This window comes from Bombyx mori, chromosome 9 (genome assembly GCF_030269925.1).
Source record: "Bombyx mori chromosome 9, ASM3026992v2".
In the NCBI taxonomy this organism is placed as follows: domain Eukaryota; kingdom Metazoa; phylum Arthropoda; class Insecta; order Lepidoptera; family Bombycidae; genus Bombyx; species Bombyx mori.
The window spans coordinates 6353847-6377914 of record NC_085115.1 but is presented as its reverse complement, the minus strand read 5'-3'; the positions used below and the strand labels follow the sequence as shown (position 1 = coordinate 6377914).

General features: G+C 39.8%; 1 protein-coding gene across 1 annotated transcript in view; it reads right to left on the bottom strand.

Moving 5' to 3' along the window:
- The window catches only part of LOC101744734 (putative carbonic anhydrase 3), a 32195-nt gene extending 19021 nt beyond the window's left edge, over positions 1-13174 (bottom strand). The window contains exon 1 of the mRNA XM_038012824.2: positions 12863-13174. Coding sequence (XP_037868752.1) covers positions 12863-12908 — 46 coding nt within the window. The 5' untranslated portion in view covers positions 12909-13174. The remainder of the gene's footprint in view (positions 1-12862) is intronic.
- Between the last annotated feature and the right edge of the window lie 10894 nt (positions 13175-24068).

The following is a 24068-nucleotide window of genomic DNA, read 5'->3' as shown; positions in this document are numbered from 1 at the left end:
GCATCCATATGCATATTTTTAATTCTTTCTTTAATTGCTCTACATGGTTAGGTCGTCTACGGCTCATATGGTTTAGTTTATAGATGACCGGAGTCCGTTGACATTGTCAAATCCATGTACTTAAGTAGATTATGACTTTATTTTACTTCTAATATTGTGATGGTAGTGAATTGACCTTCTGTTCGATTTTCGCGGTTAAACAGTGAAATCGATTATTATAATTGAGTATACTATGATATGAAACAATAAAAAGGTTTAAAAATGTCGATTGCTTGAAAAAATACCTTACAATTGTTAAATACTAAGCTCAAACTATACAATGCGAGAACTATGCTAGCTTTCATAGTTAAATGACGTAATAGATTCCCATCGAAACGATTATAGGTATATTTAAAACGCTCAGAACTTAATATTTATTGAAATCTAGTTTACAATGAACATGTGTAATACTGTTGCGAGTAAAGCGATTCACTGTATAGGCTTGAACTTTACAACGATTTTCATTTGATTAAGAAAAAAATGAAGGGAATTTACATTTGAATATGTTAGATTGATTTATAGAAAAAAGCGTTAATGTTATTTTTATTATTTTAGTTAGATAGACGAGCTTTTGGTCTCCCTGGCATAAAGTGGTTCCTAGAGGCTACAAACATTAGAATGAAATGCCCTATGATGTGTAATTCTTCGAATGAGTTTTGAAATTAAATCGGTAGGCGGTGATTCAGCCTTGCCCCTGGCATCTCTGATGCACATGAGCATCGCTGACCACTCACTCGACGTACACTCGATTAATAGGAACTTGCTTGTTTATTGCTTTAAATTCCTCAAATTCATTTGTTACAAAAAAAAAACATAAGTTTCCGCTACTTACTTGGTAAAAACAAGTTTAGGTACTTCTACAAAAATGCTTTTAAAATTAGACTTTAAGAATACTACAAAATAATATAAGTACAGAAATAGAAAACGTAAATCACAATTCGTGATTCACGAAATAAAAGCTTTTAATTAGTTCTGCTCGTGAAAACGACCGCGATAGGTACCGATAATACAGATTCTTAGCAAGTTGCTCTATGAGATAATCAGGCGAAAGTATTTACCCAAGTCCCATTCAACAATTTGAGTATAATATTATATTTTGAGCGCAACGATTTAAATGCCAAAAAAATACGCAATTGATAATTTATTCAGAAATATGAATAAATTATCGAGACGTATGTAAATTTATAGAATTCCAAATTGGTGAATATGTAAATAGCGACGAGTCATCCGTAACCACGAAAACTGTAAAGTATTGAAAACAAAGAGAATAATATAAAAAAGCGAGATTAAACACTAAATGTTTTATTAATTATGTCTACCACTGGCGAACTTTTTTCCTCCCTAATCGTTGGTAGCCTAAGGGGCTATTCCACCTTCGCACAGACAGTAGATGAACTCATAGAATCAACCTGAGAGAATTGCTAACACTAGTCATAGCAAGAGGAGCGCTAAATCTACTACCGGATTGGAATTGCGACCCACTGAGAAGATCCGGCGAGAAACGCAGTAGTTTGCTGATTTGCTGGCGAATAATGAAGTAAATACTATATTGGTGAATATCATTTGAGTCGTCTATTATCAAAGCCGGCAATCTGACTTTTGAACAATATTGGTAAATCAGAAAAACGAATTATTGACTTTGTATTCCATTGGCAGTCACAAAACTCTTCGGAACGACATCTTAGATAAATAACAGGTTAACTATTAACCTTTATTTAATGCAGGTTTTGAACCGGCACAGATTGCCACCTTTGATAATAGACGACTCATTTAAAACAATCAAAGTAACCGATAAAATGGTTTATACTCAATAACATATTACTTGTAAATATTACATAAAATCACATTGGTGTGGCCAAATTATATACAGTGTCTCTCAAATTGCTGCTGCTATTGGGTTCGTTTTATATAGGCCACAAAGAACAAAAGCTACGTAACAAGGCTAGCAACCTCAGGAAGCTTTTTAAATTCAAGGGGAACGGGTAAATTGTTCAATTTATAAATATTATTTTAAAGGAGGAATCATTTGCATTATTTTAAGTTAATGGACAGATAAAAATGCGTAACACGTACGGGGAAAGTACTTTGTATACAAAATGACAAAATTTAGTCGAGTTTTAAGTTGAATTCCTTCATGAGTCTTATGAATATTTTTATCTTTTAACCATTGGACTGCTTGAAGACTTCCCTTTCCTTCCTTGCATGATATAATGACGTTATTATTACATATAACATTGAAACTTTATTTATTCATACATGTGTATCTGTTCAAACGTGAATTATTTGTGACACAGGTAACTAATTTATAAGTATATATGTATATAAATGAATTGCTGTTCGTTAAACTCGAGAAGGGCTGAACCGATTTGACTAATTTTGGTCTTGAATTATTTGTGGAAATCCAGATAAGGTTTAAAAGGTAGATAAATATGAAAATGCTCGGAATTAAATAAAAATAACAATTTTGTTTTCCCTTTGATGTGTCCCCCGTCGGACGGATTCCTTTTGTTTGTTTTAAGTTTATTTTGGTATATGAGTGGCATCAAATGAATCCCTAAGTATGAAAAATGTAAGTTACAAAAATTCGTATATGTAATGTGTCCATTATTAGATTAGCCACTTGAACTAATATAGATCTACAAAGATCTGTTAATAAAGACAACGTTTGTAATGCGTCGCAACAAGCATAGATATTTATTTGTTGGAATGATACCAAGGGCCGTTAGATATTATCTGTACATGCATTGTTATTAGTCAACATGGAGACAACAGTAAAGGTTGAAAGAGCAATTTCGATAGCAATCAACACGTACGGGTCGACTATTTTCTGATATAGAGGTATAATATAATTTTTTTTGTAGGCGCATAATTATAACTTTGATTTACATGATATTGGCACTGATCGTAGTAAAACGTTATTAAAAAGTAATGTCCAAGCGACAACATTCACTTTGTTTGTACCACCTAATGTCAATAATTAGTAATCGGTAATACTAAAATAATTTGTAATTATTGTATGATACAACGTAAAATGTTAATTAAAAAAGGTGCAAACCTGGCGTACGGTTAAGCTTAGAAGATATTTGACAAATCCTGAATCGCGTTAACAATTTTGTAAAAATATGTTTGCATATTGACAAGTTCCGAACAACTAATTATATTTCGGATCCGCCCATTCGGTAAACGTTCCCTTTGCCGTTTTTTTTTTCCAAAAAAGTTTTGTCTCATACGACCTTTCATTTATACTGATTATTGGAATTGTAATAAGCCAACGAAGAAATTGACGAGGCTCTATTCGTATTATTATTCATTGTCTTCGAATGCTGACGAGCATACAGGCCTTCTGATGGTGATCGCTGTCCCTCGTAGACATCAGTATCACCCGTATCATCAGTATCAGGAGTACACCCAAAACGCTGTCTACCGTACAATACTAATATTCATTTTTGAAAAGATCGACTAAAATGAGTGCCATTTACATCTGCATTGATCAGTCGGGTTTTACCAATAACATACAATGCAATTTCAATTTTTAAAGTTATCCTAAAAAGATAAATATCAATGTCACCGAATATAAATGCAACACTGAAATGTTGCGCCCAAATACGGGCCTAGGATTTTGAAATTCGAGTTGTGACAGAAAAATTATATCGTTGTTGTTTTTTTTTGTTCGTATTCTAAAATAACTCAGGATGTTCGTAAACGCTTTAAGGTACATTACTAACAAACTAACAAAAAAATGTACCTCAACCTTGCCATAAAAATATAAAGATGTAGTAAACATAGAGTTAAAACCTACCGTTAAAAATTATGATCCCATCGAAGTAAGCTCGTTAAACACGTGATAGTGAATATCTACTGTAGAAGACTTGGACATGTCAATGACGTTGTACTTCAATGCCTATGAAAATTTCAAAACTGCGGTTACATGTTTATGAAGATAACAAAATTGAATAAAAAAGCAAAAAGTCTATATGCATACATATTTATAAGTTTATGGAGACAAAAACAGTCGTTCAAAATTAATTAATCTGTACTTAGCACTTCTGTTTATAACGAAAATAAATGTTTCTTATTTAATTTTATCAGAATTTAAGAACTTACCTACTTGATGTTAAACTATTAACATAAACAGTACCTTAGCTGTTTCAGCAGCCCCTTAGCGAAAAGAATATTGGACAATAATCGATTATAATATTTTTTATATATGTAATAGATACCAAATATAAAAACATACTTCAATATTTTGTATTTTTTTATAAACCCGAGACCAAAGACGGCCTAGTTTTGAGAGATGATTTTGTAAAAAATTACTGCACAGGTTTAGCGAAAGTCTGAATATAAAACAGTCATAGATCTCTTTGATTGTGTAACTCGGCGAATCATAGTTTGTTATATTAGATTATCGCAATCATTTAATAACTTTTGTAGTAATTCTTAGGAACTACACAGAACTCTCTATTTTCTAAGTGAGTCTGGAGCATACATATCCATCAGTACAATGATCGGCTCCGATAGAGGCACCCGTCACGTGCGGACGTGCTCATCGTCCACTCGATCGCCCGGTCTTTGTTCGCCCGGCTTTTGTTAGCCCGGCCATTGTTCGCGCGGCCTGTGTTTGTGGTACATCTGCCGACTAAGTGCTCTTTCTGGAAGTTTTTATTTGTTTTGTTTCCTTTTGTTGTTTCTGTGTTCGTGGTACATCTGCCGACAAAGTGGTTTCCTGCAAGTATTTATTTGTTTTGTTTCTTTTCGTAATTTCTGTTTTGTTGTGCTTTTTCTTTGTCCTGTAGTAATCGCGCCGCTTTGCCACCTGTGTTCAATAGAACCGCTCAGGTCCGAGTAGTTGGGGCCTCGCCGCAAGGCGAGTGTTTTCAAGACCCGGGGCCGCCCCACCTGGGTACTCAGCGATCATGGACGCTGTATTCGCGGAATTCCTCCGACTTCGCCACCCACAGCTCGCCTCGGAGTTTTTGGCCTTCAAGGCCAATCACACTGCGAGCCCTCTCGAGGACTCCGCCGCGCTCGCTGCTCCTGCGTCGCCTGTACCTGCGTGCAGAGCTTCTGCATTGAGCACCGCAGCCTCTGTCGTGCCTGCCGCTCCCGTGTCGCCTATACTGGCGAGAAAAGCTGCTGCGTCGTCCGCCGTGACCATCGTTTCAGCTGAGCGATCATCCGCGGCCTCCGTCGCGCCCTCTAAAACACCTACACTTGCTCGTAGGTCGCCTGCACCCGCCTCCTCGTGCTCCGACTCTGACTCGGACATGGAGGTCGACCTCGCCCCCGCCTCATCGACGGATGGATTCACCCTGGTACAGAAGGGTAAGAAGCGTGCCGCGGAGTCTCGAGCTCCCGCGGCCGCTAAAATTAGCAAAGCCGTGAACGCGTCGCGCCCCCGCCCTCAGACTCCCGTTGCGCCCCCAGCCCGTGCCACTCCGTCGCCGCGTCCGGTGGCACAAAATAAAACCCAGACCCCTCCCCCGGTTATCCTTCAGGAGAAGGCAGCTTGGGATCGAGTTTGCCTGGCCCTTAAGGCCAAAAATATAAATTTCACGAATGCCCGTAACCTCGCGAACGGCATTCAAATTAAGGTTCAAACACCCGACGACCATAGGGCCCTCTCTTCTTACCTCCGTAAGGAGCGTATAAGTTTCCATACGTATACGCTCCAGGAGGAGCGCGAACTCCGCGTTGTAATACGCGGAATCCCTAAAGAGTTAGATGTAGAGCTCGTAAAAGCCGACCTGTTAGAACAAGGCCTACCAGTGAATTCTGTGCACCGTATGCACACCGGTCGCGGTAGGGAGCCATATAATATGGTTCTAGTCGCTCTCCAGCCTACCCCCGAGGGTAAGAAAATCTTTAACACACAGACCGTCTGTAGGCTCTCTGGTATCGCTGTCGAAGCCCCCCATAAAAAAGGCACTCCTAGCCAGTGCCATAACTGTCAATTGTACGGGCACTCTTCCCGTAACTGTCACGCGCGCCCCCGATGTGTTAAGTGTTTGGGCGATCACGCCACGGCCCTCTGCGCTCGCGACCAAAAAACCGCGACGGAACCGCCTAGCTGCGTCCTGTGTCGAACACAGGGTCACCCCGCGAATTACCGTGGTTGCCCCCGAGCCCCTAAAATAAATCGCCGCGTCGCCCGCCAAAACCGCCTCCGAGCTTCCGGCCCAGACATCAAAGCCTCGGCACCCTCTGCGTCGCAGGCTAAGCCAGCGTTCGTTCCGGCGGCGGTGCCCAGTGTCTCGGCCTGGGCAAAACCGCTGCCGTACACGAACACGGCTACAACTCCCTCCTCCGCGATTCGTCCCGCCCCCGCGACTCGTCCCTCTCCCGCGACCTGCCCTCCGACCGCGTCCGACAATCTCGCTTTAGCGATCGACTTCTTTCAGTCGATCAACTTTGAGCGCGTTAACGCTTTGGGCGACGCCATTCGCGCTGCCTCCACTGCACAACACTTTATCGCCGTTGTGCAGGAATACGCCGACGTATACGCGTCATTAAATACGTACGTCCTCCCCTCACTCCGCCGGTAATCAATGGCGTATATAAGTAGAATAAAGCCCCTATCCGTAACGATAGGATTTTTTAACGCTTACGGTCTCGCAAATCAACGTGATCAGGTTTCTGACTTTTTGCGTGACCACCAAATTGATATCTTTTTAGTGCAGGAGACCCTACTTAAGCCCGCGCGCCGTGACCCTAAAATCGCGAACTATAACATGGTCAGGAACGACAGGCTCTCTGCCCGTGGTGGTGGTACCGTCATTTACTATAGAAGAGCCCTGCATTGCGTCCCGCTCGATCCTCCCGCGCTCGCTAATATCGAAGCATCAGTGTGCCGAATCTCACTGACGGGACACGCGCCGATCGTTATCGCGTCCGTTTATCTTCCACCGGATAAGATCGTTCTAAGCAGTGATATCGAGGCGCTGCTCGGTATGGGGAGCTCTGTCATTCTGGCGGGCGACCTAAATTGTAAACACATCAGGTGGAACTCACACACCACAACCCCGAATGGCAGGCGGCTTGACGCGTTAGTCGATGATCTCGCCTTCGATATCGTCGCTCCGCTAACCCCGACTCACTACCCGCTAAATATCGCGCATCGCCCGGATATACTCGACATAGCGTTATTAAAAAACGTAACTCTGCGCTTACACTCGATCGAAGTAGTTTCAGAGTTAGATTCAGACCACCGTCCCGTCGTTATGAAGCTCGGTCGCGCTCCCGATTCCGTTCCCGTCACGAGGACTGTGGTGGATTGGCACACGCTGGGCATCAGCCTGGCTGAATCTGATCCACCATCGCTCCCGCTTAACCCGGACTCTATCCCGTCTCCTCAGGATACCGCTGAAGCCATAGACATCTTAACGTCACACATTACCTCGACATTAGATAGGTCATCGAAACAAGTTGTAGCGGAGGACTTCCTTAACCGCTTCAAATTGTCCGACGATATTAGGGAACTCCTTAGAGCTAAGAACGCCTCGATACGCGCCTACGACAGGTATCCTACCGCGGAAAATCGTATTCGAATGCGTGCCCTACAACGCGACGTAAAGTCTCGCATCGCCGAAGTCCGAGATGCCAGATGGTCTGATTTCTTAGAAGGACTCGCGCCCTCCCAAAGGTCTTACTACCGCTTAGCTCGTACTCTCAAATCGGATACGGTAGTAAGTATGCCCCCCCTCGTAGGCCCCTCAGGCCGACTCGCGGCGTTCGATGATGACGAAAAAGCAGAGCTGCTGGCCGATACATTGCAAACCCAGTGCACGCCCAGCACTCAATCCGTGGACCCTGTTCATGTAGAATTAGTAGACAGTGAGGTAGAACGCAGAGCCTCCTTGCCACCCTCTGATGCGTTACCACCCGTCACCCCGATGGAAGTTAAAGACTTGATCAAAGACCTACGTCCTCGCAAGGCTCCCGGTTCCGACGGTATATCCAACCGCGTTATTAAACTTCTACCCGTCCAACTCATCGTGATGTTGGCATCTATTTTCAATGCCGCTATGGCGAACTGTATCTTTCCCGCGGTGTGGAAAGAAGCGGACGTTATCGGCATACATAAACCCGGTAAACCAAAAAATCATCCGACGAGCTACCGCCCGATTAGCCTCCTCATGTCTCTAGGCAAACTGTATGAGCGTCTGCTCTACAAACGCCTCAGAGACTTCGTCTCATCCAAGGGCATTCTTATCGATGAACAATTCGGATTCCGTACAAATCACTCATGCGTTCAACAGGTGCACCGCCTCACGGAGCACATTCTTGTGGGGCTTAATCGACCAAAACCGTTATACACGGGAGCTCTCTTCTTCGACGTCGCAAAAGCGTTCGACAAAGTCTGGCACAATGGTTTGATTTTCAAACTATTCAACATGGGCGTGCCGGATAGTCTCGTGCTCATCATACGGGACTTCTTGTCGAACCGCTCTTTTCGATATCGAGTCGAGGGAACCCGCTCCTCCCCACGACCTCTCACAGCTGGAGTCCCGCAAGGCTCTGTCCTCTCACCCCTCCTATTTAGCTTATTCGTCAACGATGTTCCCCGGTCGCCGCCGACCCATTTAGCTTTATTCGCCGACGACACGACTGTTTACTATTCTAGTAGAAATAAGTCCCTAATCGCGAAGAAGCTTCAGAGCGCAGCCCTAGCCCTAGGACAGTGGTTCCGAAAATGGCGCATAGACATCAACCCAGCGAAAAGTACTGCGGTGCTATTTCAGAGGGGAAGCTCCACACGGATTTCCTCCCGGATTAGGAGGAGGAATCTCACACCCCCGATTACTCTCTTTAGACAACCCATACCCTGGGCCAGGAAGGTCAAGTACCTGGGCGTTACCCTGGATGCATCGATGACATTCCGCCCGCATATAAAATCAGTCCGTGACCGTGCCGCGTTTATTCTCGGTAGACTCTACCCCATGATCTGTAAGCGGAGTAAAATGTCCCTTCGGAACAAGGTGACACTTTACAAAACTTGCATAAGGCCCGTCATGACTTACGCGAGTGTGGTGTTCGCTCACGCGGCCCGCACACACATAGACACCCTCCAATCCCTACAATCCCGCTTTTGCAGGTTAGCTGTCGGGGCTCCGTGGTTCGTGAGGAACGTTGACCTACACGACGACCTGGGCCTCGAATCAATTCGGAAATACATGAAGTCAGCATCGGAACGATACTTCGATAAGGCTATGCGTCATGATAATCGCCTTATCGTTGCCGCCGCTGACTACTCCCCGAATCCTGATCATGCAGGAGCCAGTCACCGTCGACGCCCTAGACACGTCCTTACGGATCCATCAGATCCAATAACCTTTGCATTAGATGCCTTCAGCTCTAATACTAGGGGCAGGCTTAGGGACCCCGGTAACCGTACTCGTCGAACTCGACAAAGAGGTCGACGTGCAACCTAACCCATGCATCAGCCCGCTGAGTTTCTCGCCGGATCTTCTCAGCGGGTCGCGATTCCGATCCGGTAGTAGATTCATTCGCGAAACAATTGCTCTTGAGTTGTTAGGTCTCCTTCGGAGGCGCTCGGGCAGTTGTTAGCAAATCCCACCCCTCTTGGCTGAGCCTTTGCTCGCCCACCTGTCCTGGTGAAACTGGAAAGGCCTTCGGGCCACCAGTAAACTTTCAATCATAAAAAAAAAAAAAAAAAAAAAAAAAAACATATCCATCAGAAGATAAAAAACACGGGTACATAGTACTGTAGTATTGAATAATACATTACATAAACTTCTCTGTCTATAGTTGAAATAGCCAACCAGCGATTAGGTATGAAACAAAAAGGATAAAAAAATATATGATTTACCCACGGAATACTTAACATATTATTATTATGCTTGATGATTTTCTGCACGTATGAAAAACCTTCATTTAAAAAAATAATGATGTTTATTTGACAACTAGGTAACTTCAATTCTGTCAAATAATTTGTGTAATAAAAAAAACCTACGTAATGTTCTCATTCAAACTACAGACAGCTTGCAGAAATGCATACAAATAAACATTGCTTTAATACATGCCATAAACCTAAATAAGTTATTCATGATTAACATCAACCTTTTAATGTCTATGGGTATCGATAATATGCTAAGCAATAATTAAAAACATAAAGCACAAAACAATTATATTGGAGCTATACTTGCTGGTTTTTTCAATAGCGACATTTTTCCAGGCAGAATTTGAAATGATTCAGAGAGTGAAATTCTTTCAAAAAGCTTAAATAAAAGACAAAGCAACTTTAAATTAAATTCGTTGATGGTACTAAAACAATTCAGATAATTATAGTAATGACGACAGAGTTCCTATTGTTCTGAATGGGTAAATATGAAGCTGTGAAAATGATTTCGAGACCAGATAAAAGTCGAAAAACTTCATAATATCTGAATAAAATTGCATTGTATTTGGCATAATAGGTTTTGTGAAGGGCAAAAAAGTTCTTTAAAAATTGGGCTCAGTTGGTTCATTGGGGTATTCTGATTAAATTTTTTTCTTTTTTCCCCCCTACCTATGCTGATGTACCTTGAGAGGCTATTTCAGCTTCACCCTAGCATGTAGGTGAGCTCACGGGGCTCAAACCGGACGGGACGCAAACATTCTAAGCTGACAGTGAGATCATGATTGTTAGCAATCTTTACAATGTTAAAGGGAAGTAGTTGATACTAGGCAGCCTCGGAGCAGTACTTCACAGAAGACTCAGTCTGAGTGTTTGTTATAAAGCAAGTAATTTTTTAGGTACTGAACTACCACTTCGTTTTATTCAGGGCTAGCAACGTATTTGAAAGCAAACTTGTCTTTCCAAATGAATCCTACACTAAACACCGCTGAAGATAGTATTGTAAGAATCTCAGTGTTCTTGGATGTTTGTAAGGATATTAAATGTCGTCTGTCGACCGTTTGAAATCTCCGAGTACACGGAGGTAACAAGGCTGTCACCGTGTTCTATGTCATAAAATTACCTACTTACTTCCCAGTCATTCGTAGTGGCAGTACCTAGCCTTAATTATTCACGTTATTCCCTGCTTAACAATACAGTAATTCCAGCCTTTAATACAACAGTAGAGAATATAATGAACTTTTTTTTATTGCCCTTGTAAGCACACGAGCATACGGCCCACCTGATGGTGAATGGCTACCGTCTCCCATAGACTTCAACAATGACAGGGGCAAAGCCAAGCCGCTGCCTACCCTTAAGTACTTCTCCACAAGCCGCGTTTGAAGAAGACACAGGCACGATCGGACTTCATGCATACTTGGAAAGTAGTATCGGTATTGGTTTAATCCAGCCTTTCTCAAAGTGGGCGATAACGCCCCCTTGTGGGCGCTGCAGATCTAAAGGGGGGCGGTAAGTGACTCAGAAAAAAAGGGAGGACATTGTGTAGAGGCTTGGGAGGTGATTTGCAATTTCATCTAGGAGGGCTATTGGACACCGGCTGAGCTCTCGCTATAGTGATATTAAGTAGGTGAAAAAATGGGGGCGATAAAAAATAATTTATTCTCAAAATGGGCAGTAGACAAAATAAGTTGGGGAGCCTCTGGTTTAATCTAATAGCGACTAGAAGTGTTGTTTAAACTACGCCATAAGCAGCGGTAATTACGGGCTCCGTGACCTCTTAGAGAAACTCTTCGCGACAGAAAGAAGCTGGACGATAGAACCAAGTATACGGGCTTACAATACAGCTTACACTGCAATACGAACTAATCATTAAATACAGGCATGATACAAACACACTTAATTTGCTTTTAAGAATAAACTAATACCGCATTAGGTATACCATGTACAAATAGGACGGTCATTGATAAGTTACGTAATGGATGTCAACAAACCGTTAGTCGTCGCTTGTATTTGTCGTAATAAGATTTAATACAGCTACCAGGAAACAGAATAAACCCAATAGAAAGCAGTGGTATTAGGAAAATATTAAAATTATTTACATTTTACTTTTTATTTGACCGAAGCTTTGTAATTGAAAGACCAATACAATAATATTGTTTGTATTAAAATTTAGTGAACATGAAATTACGTGACATTAAAAAGAAATACATACAGATGAACAGTAAAAAGGAGTGTCATGTAAAGAAATAAACAGTGCTTTAGCAATACGAAAACTTAATTTATTTATGATCGAACTTTAGATTTTTCGTGACAATGACTAACATGAATTGACTTGACTTGTTAACCGAGAGAAACATTCATAATTTCAACCACGTTTTACGTATTTTTCATACACGACATTTTATTGTGTAAATTGACTCAGGTAAATAAACAATAATTTAGAGAATTAAAATATAAAATTAAGAGCATGATCAAATAAATAAAAACCTGTACCATTATTACAAGGTAGCGAAATTACATACCTACTTGAAAAGAAAAGTGTGAAGTCATAAATTTAAATGAACTACAAATTTAAATTTTAATTGGATTTTATTATACTAACGAAAAAAATAAAATTTAAATTCATATTAAATTTATATTCCTACATTACGTACTATATCTAGCTTTCATCCAGATAGGTTCTAAATAAAAATAGATGATATTATACAAGTAAATACATTCACAACTTTTAATGTCTACTGAGGTTCAATAAAATTGGCAATACAATTTCTTTAAGATCACAATCATCTAGAAAGATTTGTAAATAAATTCAGTTAAACGAATTTGAACTCTCAAATGCAATTCTTTGTCTATGAAAGATGATGGGTCTATTTATCATTCGCATATTAATTTAATTAGCCAAATAAGTATTTTGAAACTGTCTTACCGGATACTATTGCTAATAATAACACAACAAATACATATATGTACCTTGTAAAGTCGCAAACAAAATAAATGTTGCTATAACGCCCTGCATCTTGTTCAGTTGTTTTCTTCAATTAGCACACCAGTCGATTAAGACACAAAAAAAAATTCATGTTTTTTATACGAAGCGTTAAATTTACACGCACGTATTTTAAAATACGTTCATTATTATTATGAGGAATGACCGCACCGACACGCGGTTTTTGTGGCAGACAACTGTGCGCTGCCAACGATTTCCCTCACTTATAACCTCCCCTGCCGGCTATGAAAGGACGTCAGCTGTTTTAGGTGATAAGTTTTCCGAACTACAAAATGCATGAGTCCGTCTTTGTGGTGGACTTTTAAGTAACGTCAATTTGATGTGATCAAGGTGAAGGTTCAGCTGTATGGTTTCTTTGAAAGTGTCGTGGTAATAGATTTTTTATGAGCCACAGACTCACATACTTACTATACACCTTTAGTACGTTAATGTAATCGAGTACTTTTAAATCATTAAAATTAGTATTCGTTTTTTTTTAAATGTCGTTTTAAAATTTCAAATGAGGAATGTTATGAAATTGTTTTACAGAAGTAAATATATGTTCAACTTTAGATATAAGGAAAGAAGGAATATATAATAATTATAATAATCTTATTTATTATAAGCCGGGATCCTTTGAGCAAAACGATCCTCGAGTAGAAACCACTCAAGAGTAATCGCATTGGGACGCCCTACTGGCTACTTGGGTTATTAACCTTTAATAAGTATGTAGTTTTATAAATTTGATTCCTCTATTGACCTACAGATAACCTTATGATCAGCTTGATTTTTAACTATTAAAGGGCCATCAAGGACAACACAATGCCGCCACCCGCCTTGAGACTTGAGGTCTATGTCACAATTGTACAGTAATGTCACAAACTCCAATACAATTTTTGTGAAATTTCAATTTTATTTCACTATATAATTCCTTTATCGTGGAAGCAATTCGTTATATTGAGTTAAGGACATATTTCATTTGAAAATTCGTGCGTTCGGAAGTCGTCGTGGCCTAAAGGATAAGACGTCCGGTGCATTCGTGTTGAAGCGATGCACCGGTGCTCGAATCTCAGGCGGGTGCCAATTTTTCTAATGAAATACATACTCAACAAATGTGCACGATTGACTTCCACGGTGAAGGAATAACATCGTGTAATAACAATTAAACCCGCAAAATTATAATAGTTATAATTTGTGTAATTACTGGTGGTAGGACCTCTTGTGAGTCCGCTCGGGTAGGTACCACCTATTTCCGCCATGAAGCAGTAATGCGTTTCGGTTTGAAGGGTAGGGTAGCCGTTGTAATAATACTTGAGACCTTAGAACTTATATCTCAAGATGGGTGGCGCATTTACGTTGTAGATGTCTATGGGCTCCAGTAACCACTTAACACCAGGTGGGCTGTGAGCTCGTCCACCCAACTAAGCAATAAATAAATAAATAAACTTGCCAACGGGTTTTGAAGAACAACATAGTTCCAGTGTTCAAATAGTCATATTATTATCCTTTAAAACACGACTCCGAATGTACAGGAACACTACCAGAAAATGTAGGTAAACGATGATGTTAATTCCTGTTAGGGATGCCCAACAAGGATAACCAATATGCAACAAGGATGAGGACATATTTAAATATCAAAACCATACGATCTTTTTCATTAAAATTATACTCATAATGATTTGAATAATGAATTTTGGTCATACTTTTTGATATAATATTTTAGACTTATAAATCTGCGGTAACTCATTATTTACAAAACCGAATTGAATAAGCTTAACTTGTCAAGTGAATATTACTTTCCATTTCTGTAAAAATTTACTGTTTGAATTTTCAGATTTTTTAACTGATTTTCTAGGGAGGCGGGCATACGACCCACGTGATGTTGAGTGGTTATTGTCGCCCATGGTCGTCAGCAATGTCAGGGGCAGAGCTAAGCCGCTGCCTACCGTTAAGTACTCTCCTCGTCTCATTAGGTCCCACATAATTATTTATAATACATGCTGTCTAGATGAAAGCGCTTCTATTTATTGAACCGGCCCTTTTGTGATATTTCTTTCGATATAAGTAATGTATTATTTTTGTGTTGAATAAAGTATATTGTGTCGCAACCCACTTACATACATTTTTCAAACAATCACAAAAATAGGTATCCTGGAAGCACTGTTTATTGTTCCATTCTATCTGCAATAAAGTATAGCTTAAATATTAATATTTGTCATCAAAACAGTTGTAAAATTCGAGTATTAAATTACTGGAAATTCTCTTAATTTAAAACAATTGAAAGTAGAATTGTTTTCATCAATAAATGAATGTAATAATGTAAATTGTTTTCGTTAATGATTCACAAGCACGAGATCAATTTCCTAGAATATGAAGAAAAAACATATGTATTTAAATAATTGCTTTTGCTGTGTAAATTGAATTTGTATGAGAATTTTATTCTTGAAGTAAGGTCTAACGAGATAAATTAATAATAGACAATACAGTACAGTAGCAATAAATAATAATAAAAACAGTTCATTATCAACTCAGCCTCGATCTTGGTGATTATAGTATAATTATTATTTTTGTTTATTGCAATATTTATAACATTGTGTACAAATTCAGCGTATTTGTCTTGTTTAGTCGTGCGCGTGGCTTATGTTGCAAGCCAGTTTTTTTTAGTTGTTACTTTTTGTGTATCTTTTTAGTTTGTAATGTGTATTGGGTACCTAATAAATAAATAAATAAATATAATAAAAAAATATATGAAAAAATGATCTATTTAGTTTACAGATTCCAGTCCGATAAACAAAAATGTTCATGATTGATAGCCAATTCATTGTTACGTCAAAATTAATATCCTGAAGATATAATGCAGCGATCATAAATTCGTATGAGTAAATGAAATGGAATACGTTAATTTAATTAATTTTATCTCATTTTATTTCATTGAATTTCAACCCAATAGCTTTCAATTATAATTACCTTACACCTTCGCTTCATTCCACTCAATTTTTCATGTAACAATAAATATTTAAGTATAAGGTATAGTCATTTAATAAACTCGGAACACGAAGAGCGAAGTGGTGTGAATAATTTTATTTCGTTAATTTAGTGTTTCTTCGAGTTTAAATGTGTGTTTCGTACTGAAACAGATTTTTCGTGTTTCTGTATTTTTATTAATATCGAGTATTAGGCAATACATCTTCAAGACAACACAAATCTTAACCTAGGTACAGTAAGGTTCGATCTCGCCTGTAGACGACCGGCTAGCCAACCAGAAGCTTGCTGAGCAACCCCTCCAAGCCTACGGGCTGAGATCGCCGTCATATAGTAACTTAACACACGCGTTCCGCGGCAGACATTCTTTATTACAAACAACAAAAATTATCCAACGCAAGTCACGCGTAACCATTAGAACCAGCGACAATTGTTCATCGTGTACCAGTCAAGGGACAGACGGTCCCACCTCCGGAAACGACGCTGAGCCCAGGGAGCGCGAGGCAGTGGAAGGAAGGTGAACCGGTAAGTCTTCAGACATATTTCGTTCCTTACTGTACATATTTTTTGGTCCATTCGAACCGAATTACATAGCGTGACCTTGTGTTGTCTTGAGTTAGTATTCATTTTTAATTTGTAATAAAATAAAATTCGCGATAACCGCCATTAACTCGCGCTGCTCCGTAGCCATCATGGCGGATATCGAACAAGATATGTTTGAACGTGAAATAATTCTTGACGATATCAAACGTACACTACAAGTTGCTCAAATTAATGAACAACAATTTAGATCTCGTGTTATAGACCTAACTTCTCAACACAGAAAGTTTGCAAAATTACAATCGAAAATTGAAAAGTTTCTAATAAAATCAAAATGTTTCGATAAAGATGAACAGCTTAAAATTCGTGGTGATTTTAATGATTGTTACTACGCCATAATTGCTCATATGAATAATTTGAAAAAATCAGATGAAGAGAGTAGACGAATGAGTCGACCTTCAATTGTAAATTCTTCGTTCAATGCTCATAGCGGTGGTTGCGCAACCAAACTACCCACCTTACCTATGCCGTGTTTCAACGGGGAACCTACCGAGTGGCCCCCGTTTTATGATTTATTTCGTTCGTTAGTGCACGACAGTGATGCCTTCACCAACACGGAGAAATTCCGTTACTTACTATTAACTTTAAATAATGAGCCGTATAATTTAATAAAGTCACTACCGATAACTGAGGACAATTACTTTGTGGCTTTGAACATTTTAATTTCACGGTATGATAATAAGCGGGTGATCGCAGTGAAACATATCGACAAAATACTCGATATCGAACCTTGTTCCGAAAGAAACATTCTTACTTTGCGTAATTTACTGAACGTATATCAAGAAAATATAAAAGCGTTGGAAGTTATGCCATTGCCTACGAAACAATGGAGTTTTTTATTATTGAACATTCTACTGCGTAAAATACCACCCTCAATACGTAAGAGGTTCGAGTTATCTCTAATAAAACCATGCGATATTCCAGACATTGACACGTTAATAAACTTCTTAGAACGTGAGTTATCTGCATGCCAGTTTTCAAACTCAAATTCGGTTAGTTTAAATACAAATGATAAAATGGTCGCACATGGGGGTAGTTCTCGAACATTACCGCAAAATGCATCGCGTGTTGTTTCTAAGCCAAGCGAAGCTACCTTAGGTACGCGACGTTCATTTGCCGCTAGCGTCATTCATGACGTTCCCTTAAGAAATAAAAACACGAAGAACAATATATGTTTATGTTGTGAGGCTCAGCATACGTTAAATAAATGCAGCAAATTTCTAAATTTATCTCCGCGTGATAGATATTCTTTCATTCAAAATAAAAACGTTTGTTTTAATTGTTTAAATGTCGGTCATGATGTGAAACAATGCAAGTCCAATTTTGTGTGTCGCTCGTGTCAAAAAAAGACATCACACTTTGCTTCATTTTGATTCTCATCGTTTGTCGGTTACAGTAAATAGTGGTATGACAGAAAGTAGTTCTGCATCTCTCTCGCGCAACGATTCATCTCAATCTGACGTAGCCGCTCAACACGTTATGACCGCGGTGAATCACACACAGTCTACTGCATCGTGTGTTCGGGGTACAGTTTTGTTAGCCACAGCGCTCATTCATGTATGTGTGACTCCGCATATTAAACACATCGTTCGATGTATTGTAGATAGTGGTAGTCAGGCGACATTTATCACAGAGGCTTGCGCGCAGCGTTTAAATTTAGCGCGTAAATATACTAACGTTCCGGTGTTCGGTGTGGGTGATAGTAAGCCTGTATACCCGAATGGTGTCGTAACGTTCTGCGTTACCCCTCGTAATGGGGATCAGCCTTCGATTCCGGTTGAAGCATTTATTTTACCAAAGATTGTTTTACAAAATATGCCAAGTGTTTCTTTACCTTTCACGGAATGGCCTCATATACAGAATATTACATTAGCTGATCCCAATTTTCATACTCCACAACCAGTGGAAATGCTTTTAGGTGCGGACATACTGTCCCAAATATTATTAGGCAATGTGATTACGGGACCACCTGGTTCGCCGATAGCTATAAATAGCATCTTCGGTTATCTATTGTTAGGTAGTCTTTCTTTCAATCACAAGTCTTCCCCTGTTACTACAGGAATACAAGTTTATCATTCAAGTTTTAGCTCATCCTACGATGACATGGAACTAACAAAATTTTGGGAATTGGAGTCGTTGCCTGAAAGGAAAGAGTTCACTCCAGATGAAACTTTGTGTGAATCGTTATTTGTTAGCTCACATACTCGTGACAAAAGCGGACGATACATAGTCCCCCTTCCGCTTAGACCGGATTCCCCGACCTTAGGTGAATCCCGGAGTATAGCTTTAGCTAGATTAAATAAATTAGAATATCGTTTAGAACGTAATCATTTGTTAAAAATGGACTATCACACGTGTTTAAAAGAATACGATGATCTCGAGCACATGGAGTTAGTTCACACTCCGTCCCTGGTCCCGGACAATTCGTATTACATACCGCACCACTGCGTAGTCAAAGAATTGAGTACTACTACGCGAACGCGCGTTGTTTTTGATGCAGGTTGCAAAACTTCCAATGGAAAGTCTTTGAATGACATCTTGTTAGTCGGTCCTAAATTGCATCAAGATATAGTCGATGTTTTACTAAAATTTAGATTAAATTCTATTGCTTTCACGGCAGATATAAAACAAATGTACCGAAACATTTTAATACGCGAGTCGGATCGCGATTTTCAACGAATCTTATGGCGGTCATCATTAAATGAACCCGTACGCGACTATCGACTCCGAACAGTTACTTTCGGCATTAGTTCTTCACCATATTTAGCATTACGCACGATACGACAACTAGCTGTCGATGAGCAGACGCGGTTCCCGTTAGCCTCCGAGGTCCTGAGGGACCAAGTGTTTGTTGATGACGTAGTCACGGGAGAAAGTGACGAGTCACGTGCTTTAGTTTTACAACAACAATTAATTGGTATTTGTCAATCAGCGGGATTCGAACTGCGAAAGTGGTGCAGCAACTCGCCCGCGATACTCGCGGCAGTTCAGACGCCAAGTCTTCACGGTGAGCGGCAGGACAACATATCCTTCGCTTCCATGGAAAATGATATGCAAATAAAAGTCCTCGGTCTGCAGTGGAACCCAAAGCCTGACGTCTTTTCATTTTCTGTTCAAGTAGGAACCGATAAAATAACAAAACGTGCGATTCTCTCTCAAATAGCGAAAATTTATGATCCCATGGGTTGGCTCGCTCCTGTCACTTTATATGCCAAACATCTAATACAATTATTATGGTTATCAAAAGTGGGCTGGGACGACCCACTGCCCGTGAATATAGCAAACGCGTGGTCGACCTTTATCAATGAGTTACCACTCTTATCGCAATTAGAAATTCCACGTTATGTTTTGCCAAATACATATGCTGTCCAAATTCATGGGTTTTCGGACGCATCCGAGAAAGCATATGCTGCTAGCATTTACCTACGTCTTACGGACTTACAACATAATGTTAGATGCTTTCTTTTAATTGCAAAAACTCGCGTGGCGCCTATCAAACCGGTTTTGACGATATCACGCTTAGAGTTATGTGCGGCGGTATTATTGTCTCAGCTGTGTGAGAGGGTGCTATGTATTTATAAAGATCGTGTGAACTGCGAAGATATATACGCATGGTCAGATTATTCTATTGTGTTAGCGTGGCTTCGATCACCACCTCATGAATGGAAAACTTTCGTGTCTAATCGAACGAGCGAGATACTCTCACGACTTCCTGCAAGGTGCTGGCGTCACGTTCCATCTGAGGATAACCCAGCAGATGCTCCATCTCGTGGGATGCTTCCTCAAACATTTCTAAATAATGAAATGTGGTTTAATGGCCCGCCGTGGCTTGCCCGAGAGCCGTCTTACTGGCCCACGAACAAAAACATTCCTAATACTACGGAGGAAGGACGTAATTTAACAGTAATGCTGAATTCAGTAATAACACAACCGGAGGACGTGGAATACATATCACGCTTTTCCACGTTAGGTAAACTCGTTAGAATTACAGCTCGAATATTTCGTTTTTACAATAATTGTAAGCGAATAAAGAAATCCTATCCTGATTTTATTACGGTGTCCGAGTATGAGTTTTCTTTAATGAAATTAATTCACAGAGTTCAATTATTTTGTTTTTATGAGGACATAAAAAATATTTCACAGGGAAAATATCCTTCAAATAAACTCAGACGTTTAAATCCCTTTCTTGACAAAGACAATAATTTACGAATAGGAGGACGACTTCACAAGTCGATTTTGAATTTTGATTCTAAGCACCAGTTGATTCTACCTAAAAAACATCATTTGACGTTTTTAATAATCGATAACGCTCATATCACAAATTTACATGCCGGATCTCAATCCGTTCAACACATTTTATTTCAAAGATTCTGGATCTTATCCAGTCGTGACATTATTCGTATGCGTATTCATAGTTGTGTTCGTTGTTTTCGAGCACGTCCTGCTCCGTTACAGCCAGCCATGGCTCCGCTACCCGCCTCAAGAGTGCGTCCCGAACGTCCATTCTTAAAGACTGCAGTTGATTTCGCTGGACCGTTTTACGTTCGTGCAAACAAAGTTCGAAACGCGAAGGTAATCAAATGTTATGTGGCTGTTTTCGTTTGTATGTCGGTTAAGGCGGTGCATCTCGAGTTGGTTTCGGAATTATCTACTGATGCGTTTTTGGCGACTCTAAGACGATTTATATCACGTAGAGGTATGAGTACCGATATTTATTCCGATTGCGGGAGAAACTTTGTTGGCTGTAATAACTATTTACAAGAGTTATATAAATTTTTACGTGATAATAATGTACAATCGACGTTAAACAGTAAAACTTTAGAACAAGGTATAACTTGGCATTTTCAGCCACCTTACGCTTCTCATTTCGGCGGCTTATTCGAAGCCGGTGTAAAAAGTTTTAAGCATCACTTTTACCGTGTGTTAGGCACACAAACACAGACGTATGATGAGATGCATACACTTCTTTGTCAAATTGAGGCCGTACTCAATTCACGGCCGCTCTGTGTGTTGAGTAGCGATCCTACGGACCCTTTACCCTTAACACCTTCTCATTTTTTAATTGGAGGTCCTTTAACGGCTCTGCCAGATGTCGCATTGACGGAGTCTACTTCGAGTAAACTGACCAGATGGCGTTGGGTACAACAGTGTCTTCAACACTTCTGGAAACGTTGGAGTCGCGAGTATTTACATGAAATCCAACAACGCAATAAATGGTTTCACAATCGCGGACCACTCATACGTGAAGGCACCATTGTCGTGGTACGCGACGATAATCTTCCTCCATTACACTGGAGACTAGCTCGCGTACACGCTCTTCATCCCGGGTCCGACAATGTTACTCGCGTAGTAACTGTTCAAATCGGTAATACCTTCGTTAAACGTGCAGTAGTCAAACTTTGTCCACTTCCAATAAATTAACTTTTTTTTTATTATTATGTCACTCATTGTTTTTTCTTTTATTTTTATTAGTACTTTTAATTTTCACCCACACGTGGTTGAGTTACTGAGTTTTTAAATTCCTTCATAAGTGGTGTTAAAACAATTGCATTATTTTAAGGTGAGCGGCATGTTTCGTACTGAAACAGATTTTTCGTGTTTCTGTATTTTTATTAATATCGAGTATTAGGCAATACATCTTCAAGACAACACAAATCTTAACCTAGGTACAGTAAGGTTCGATCTCGCCTGTAGACGACCGGCTAGCCAACCAGAAGCTTGCTGAGCAACCCCTCCAAGCCTACGGGCTGAGATCGCCGTCATATAGTAACTTAACACACGCGTTCCGCGGCAGACATTCTTTATTACAAACAACAAAAATTATCCAACGCAAGTCACGCGTAACCATTAGAACCAGCGACAATTGTTCATCGTGTACCAGTCAAGGGACAGACGGTCCCACCTCCGGAAACGACGCTGAGCCCAGGGAGCGCGAGGCAGTGGAAGGAAGGTGAACCGGTAAGTCTTCAGACATATTTCGTTCCTTACTGTACAATGTGTAATAACGATAGATTTATTAGCTGTTTAGCATTTAATGCATAAATGCAATGCATAAATCTGAGAAAATAAAAAAAAGCTGTTGAACATAATCTTGCAAAAATTCCCCTGAAATTTTACTGAGACATTACTTCATACCATCTCATCTCGTTTCATTTAATATATTTTTTTATATAATAGAAGTAGCTTTTTCCCACGACTTCGTCCGCGTGGAATATTACTTTGGGATAGCGCTAAATTTTACCCGCGACTTCATTTACGTACCTACAAGGTGAAAATATTTTATTTTATAGAATGTTATGGAGCCATTTAAGGGTTTCTTTATTTATTGCTTAGATGGGTGGACAAGCTCACAGCCCACCAGGTGTTAAGTGGTTACTGGAGCCCATAGGCATCCACAACGTAAATGCGCCACCCACCTCGAGAATAAGTTCTAAGGTCTCAAGTATAGTTACAAGTATGGAATAGGTACCAAATCACAGATTTCTCGAGAATGCTAAGCCCATTCTGATAAAAAAAAAACTTTCTTTTTGTTCGGAAGGGTAGACTTCCCGAATGGTTATGTAATCATCAGAATCAGGGTTTGATGATGGGATCCTGGAGAAGTCGAAAAAAATCTACAATTTTAAAAGCCTATTTTGCAGTGATGTGGGTTTTTCTTGTTATTATTCTTATACTGTGCCGCCGCCTTGCATATAGTATCATTATTACGCGCTTGATCATTATTTTGCTGCGATGTAATTTTAAAACTGCGATAACTCTAAGATACTCATTGAAATAAAAAGTATTTAATTTAAAAGAAATTTGGCCTTCACATTAGTAAAGGCCAAATTTCTTTTAAATAAATACTTATAATGAATAACATTCATTCGGATAAGCATTAATATCATCTTTATTAAAACAACTTCACAAATAATGCTTTATTTTAGAACAAATTTGGTTAGTATAAAAAAAGTTATACATAGGCGGCACTGAAAATTTCGGGAATTAACGAAGTGACACAACATTACTATTTAAAAATTATTTAAAAATGTATTTATTGCTTTTCGAAGTATTCTCCGCGAAATTTGACACATTTTTCCATACAATGGAACCAATCATTGAAGCAACCATTCCATTCGGAAGTTGGGGTCTCCAAAATGGCCGTTTTGTGGGCGTCCACAGCTTCTTCAGGTGATGAAAATCTCTGTCCACGCAATTTATTCTTTATTTTAGGGAAAGTATAGAAATCATTAGGGCTTAGGTCGGGGCTGTACGGCGGATGGTCTAATAATTCTATGTTTTCTTGCTCTAAAAACTCTTTTGTTCTGTGCGCGGTGTGAGAACTCGCATTGTCGTGATGGAGGATGATGCGGCGGTTGCAGTTCTCTTTACGGAGTTCAGAAACGACCTGTGGCAAACAAACGCTAGCATACCATTCTGCATTAACCGTTCTTTGTCCCTCAAGAGGAATAGTCGTAACATGGGCGGTTTTGGAGACAAACGTGGCCACCATTTTTTTTTGCAACACTCCGTGAACGAACAATTTTTGTTGGCTTTGACTCATTTTTGAACACCCAAACTCGTGACTGGTTTTTTGTTTCGGGTTCGTACGCGTATATCCAGGTTTCGTCA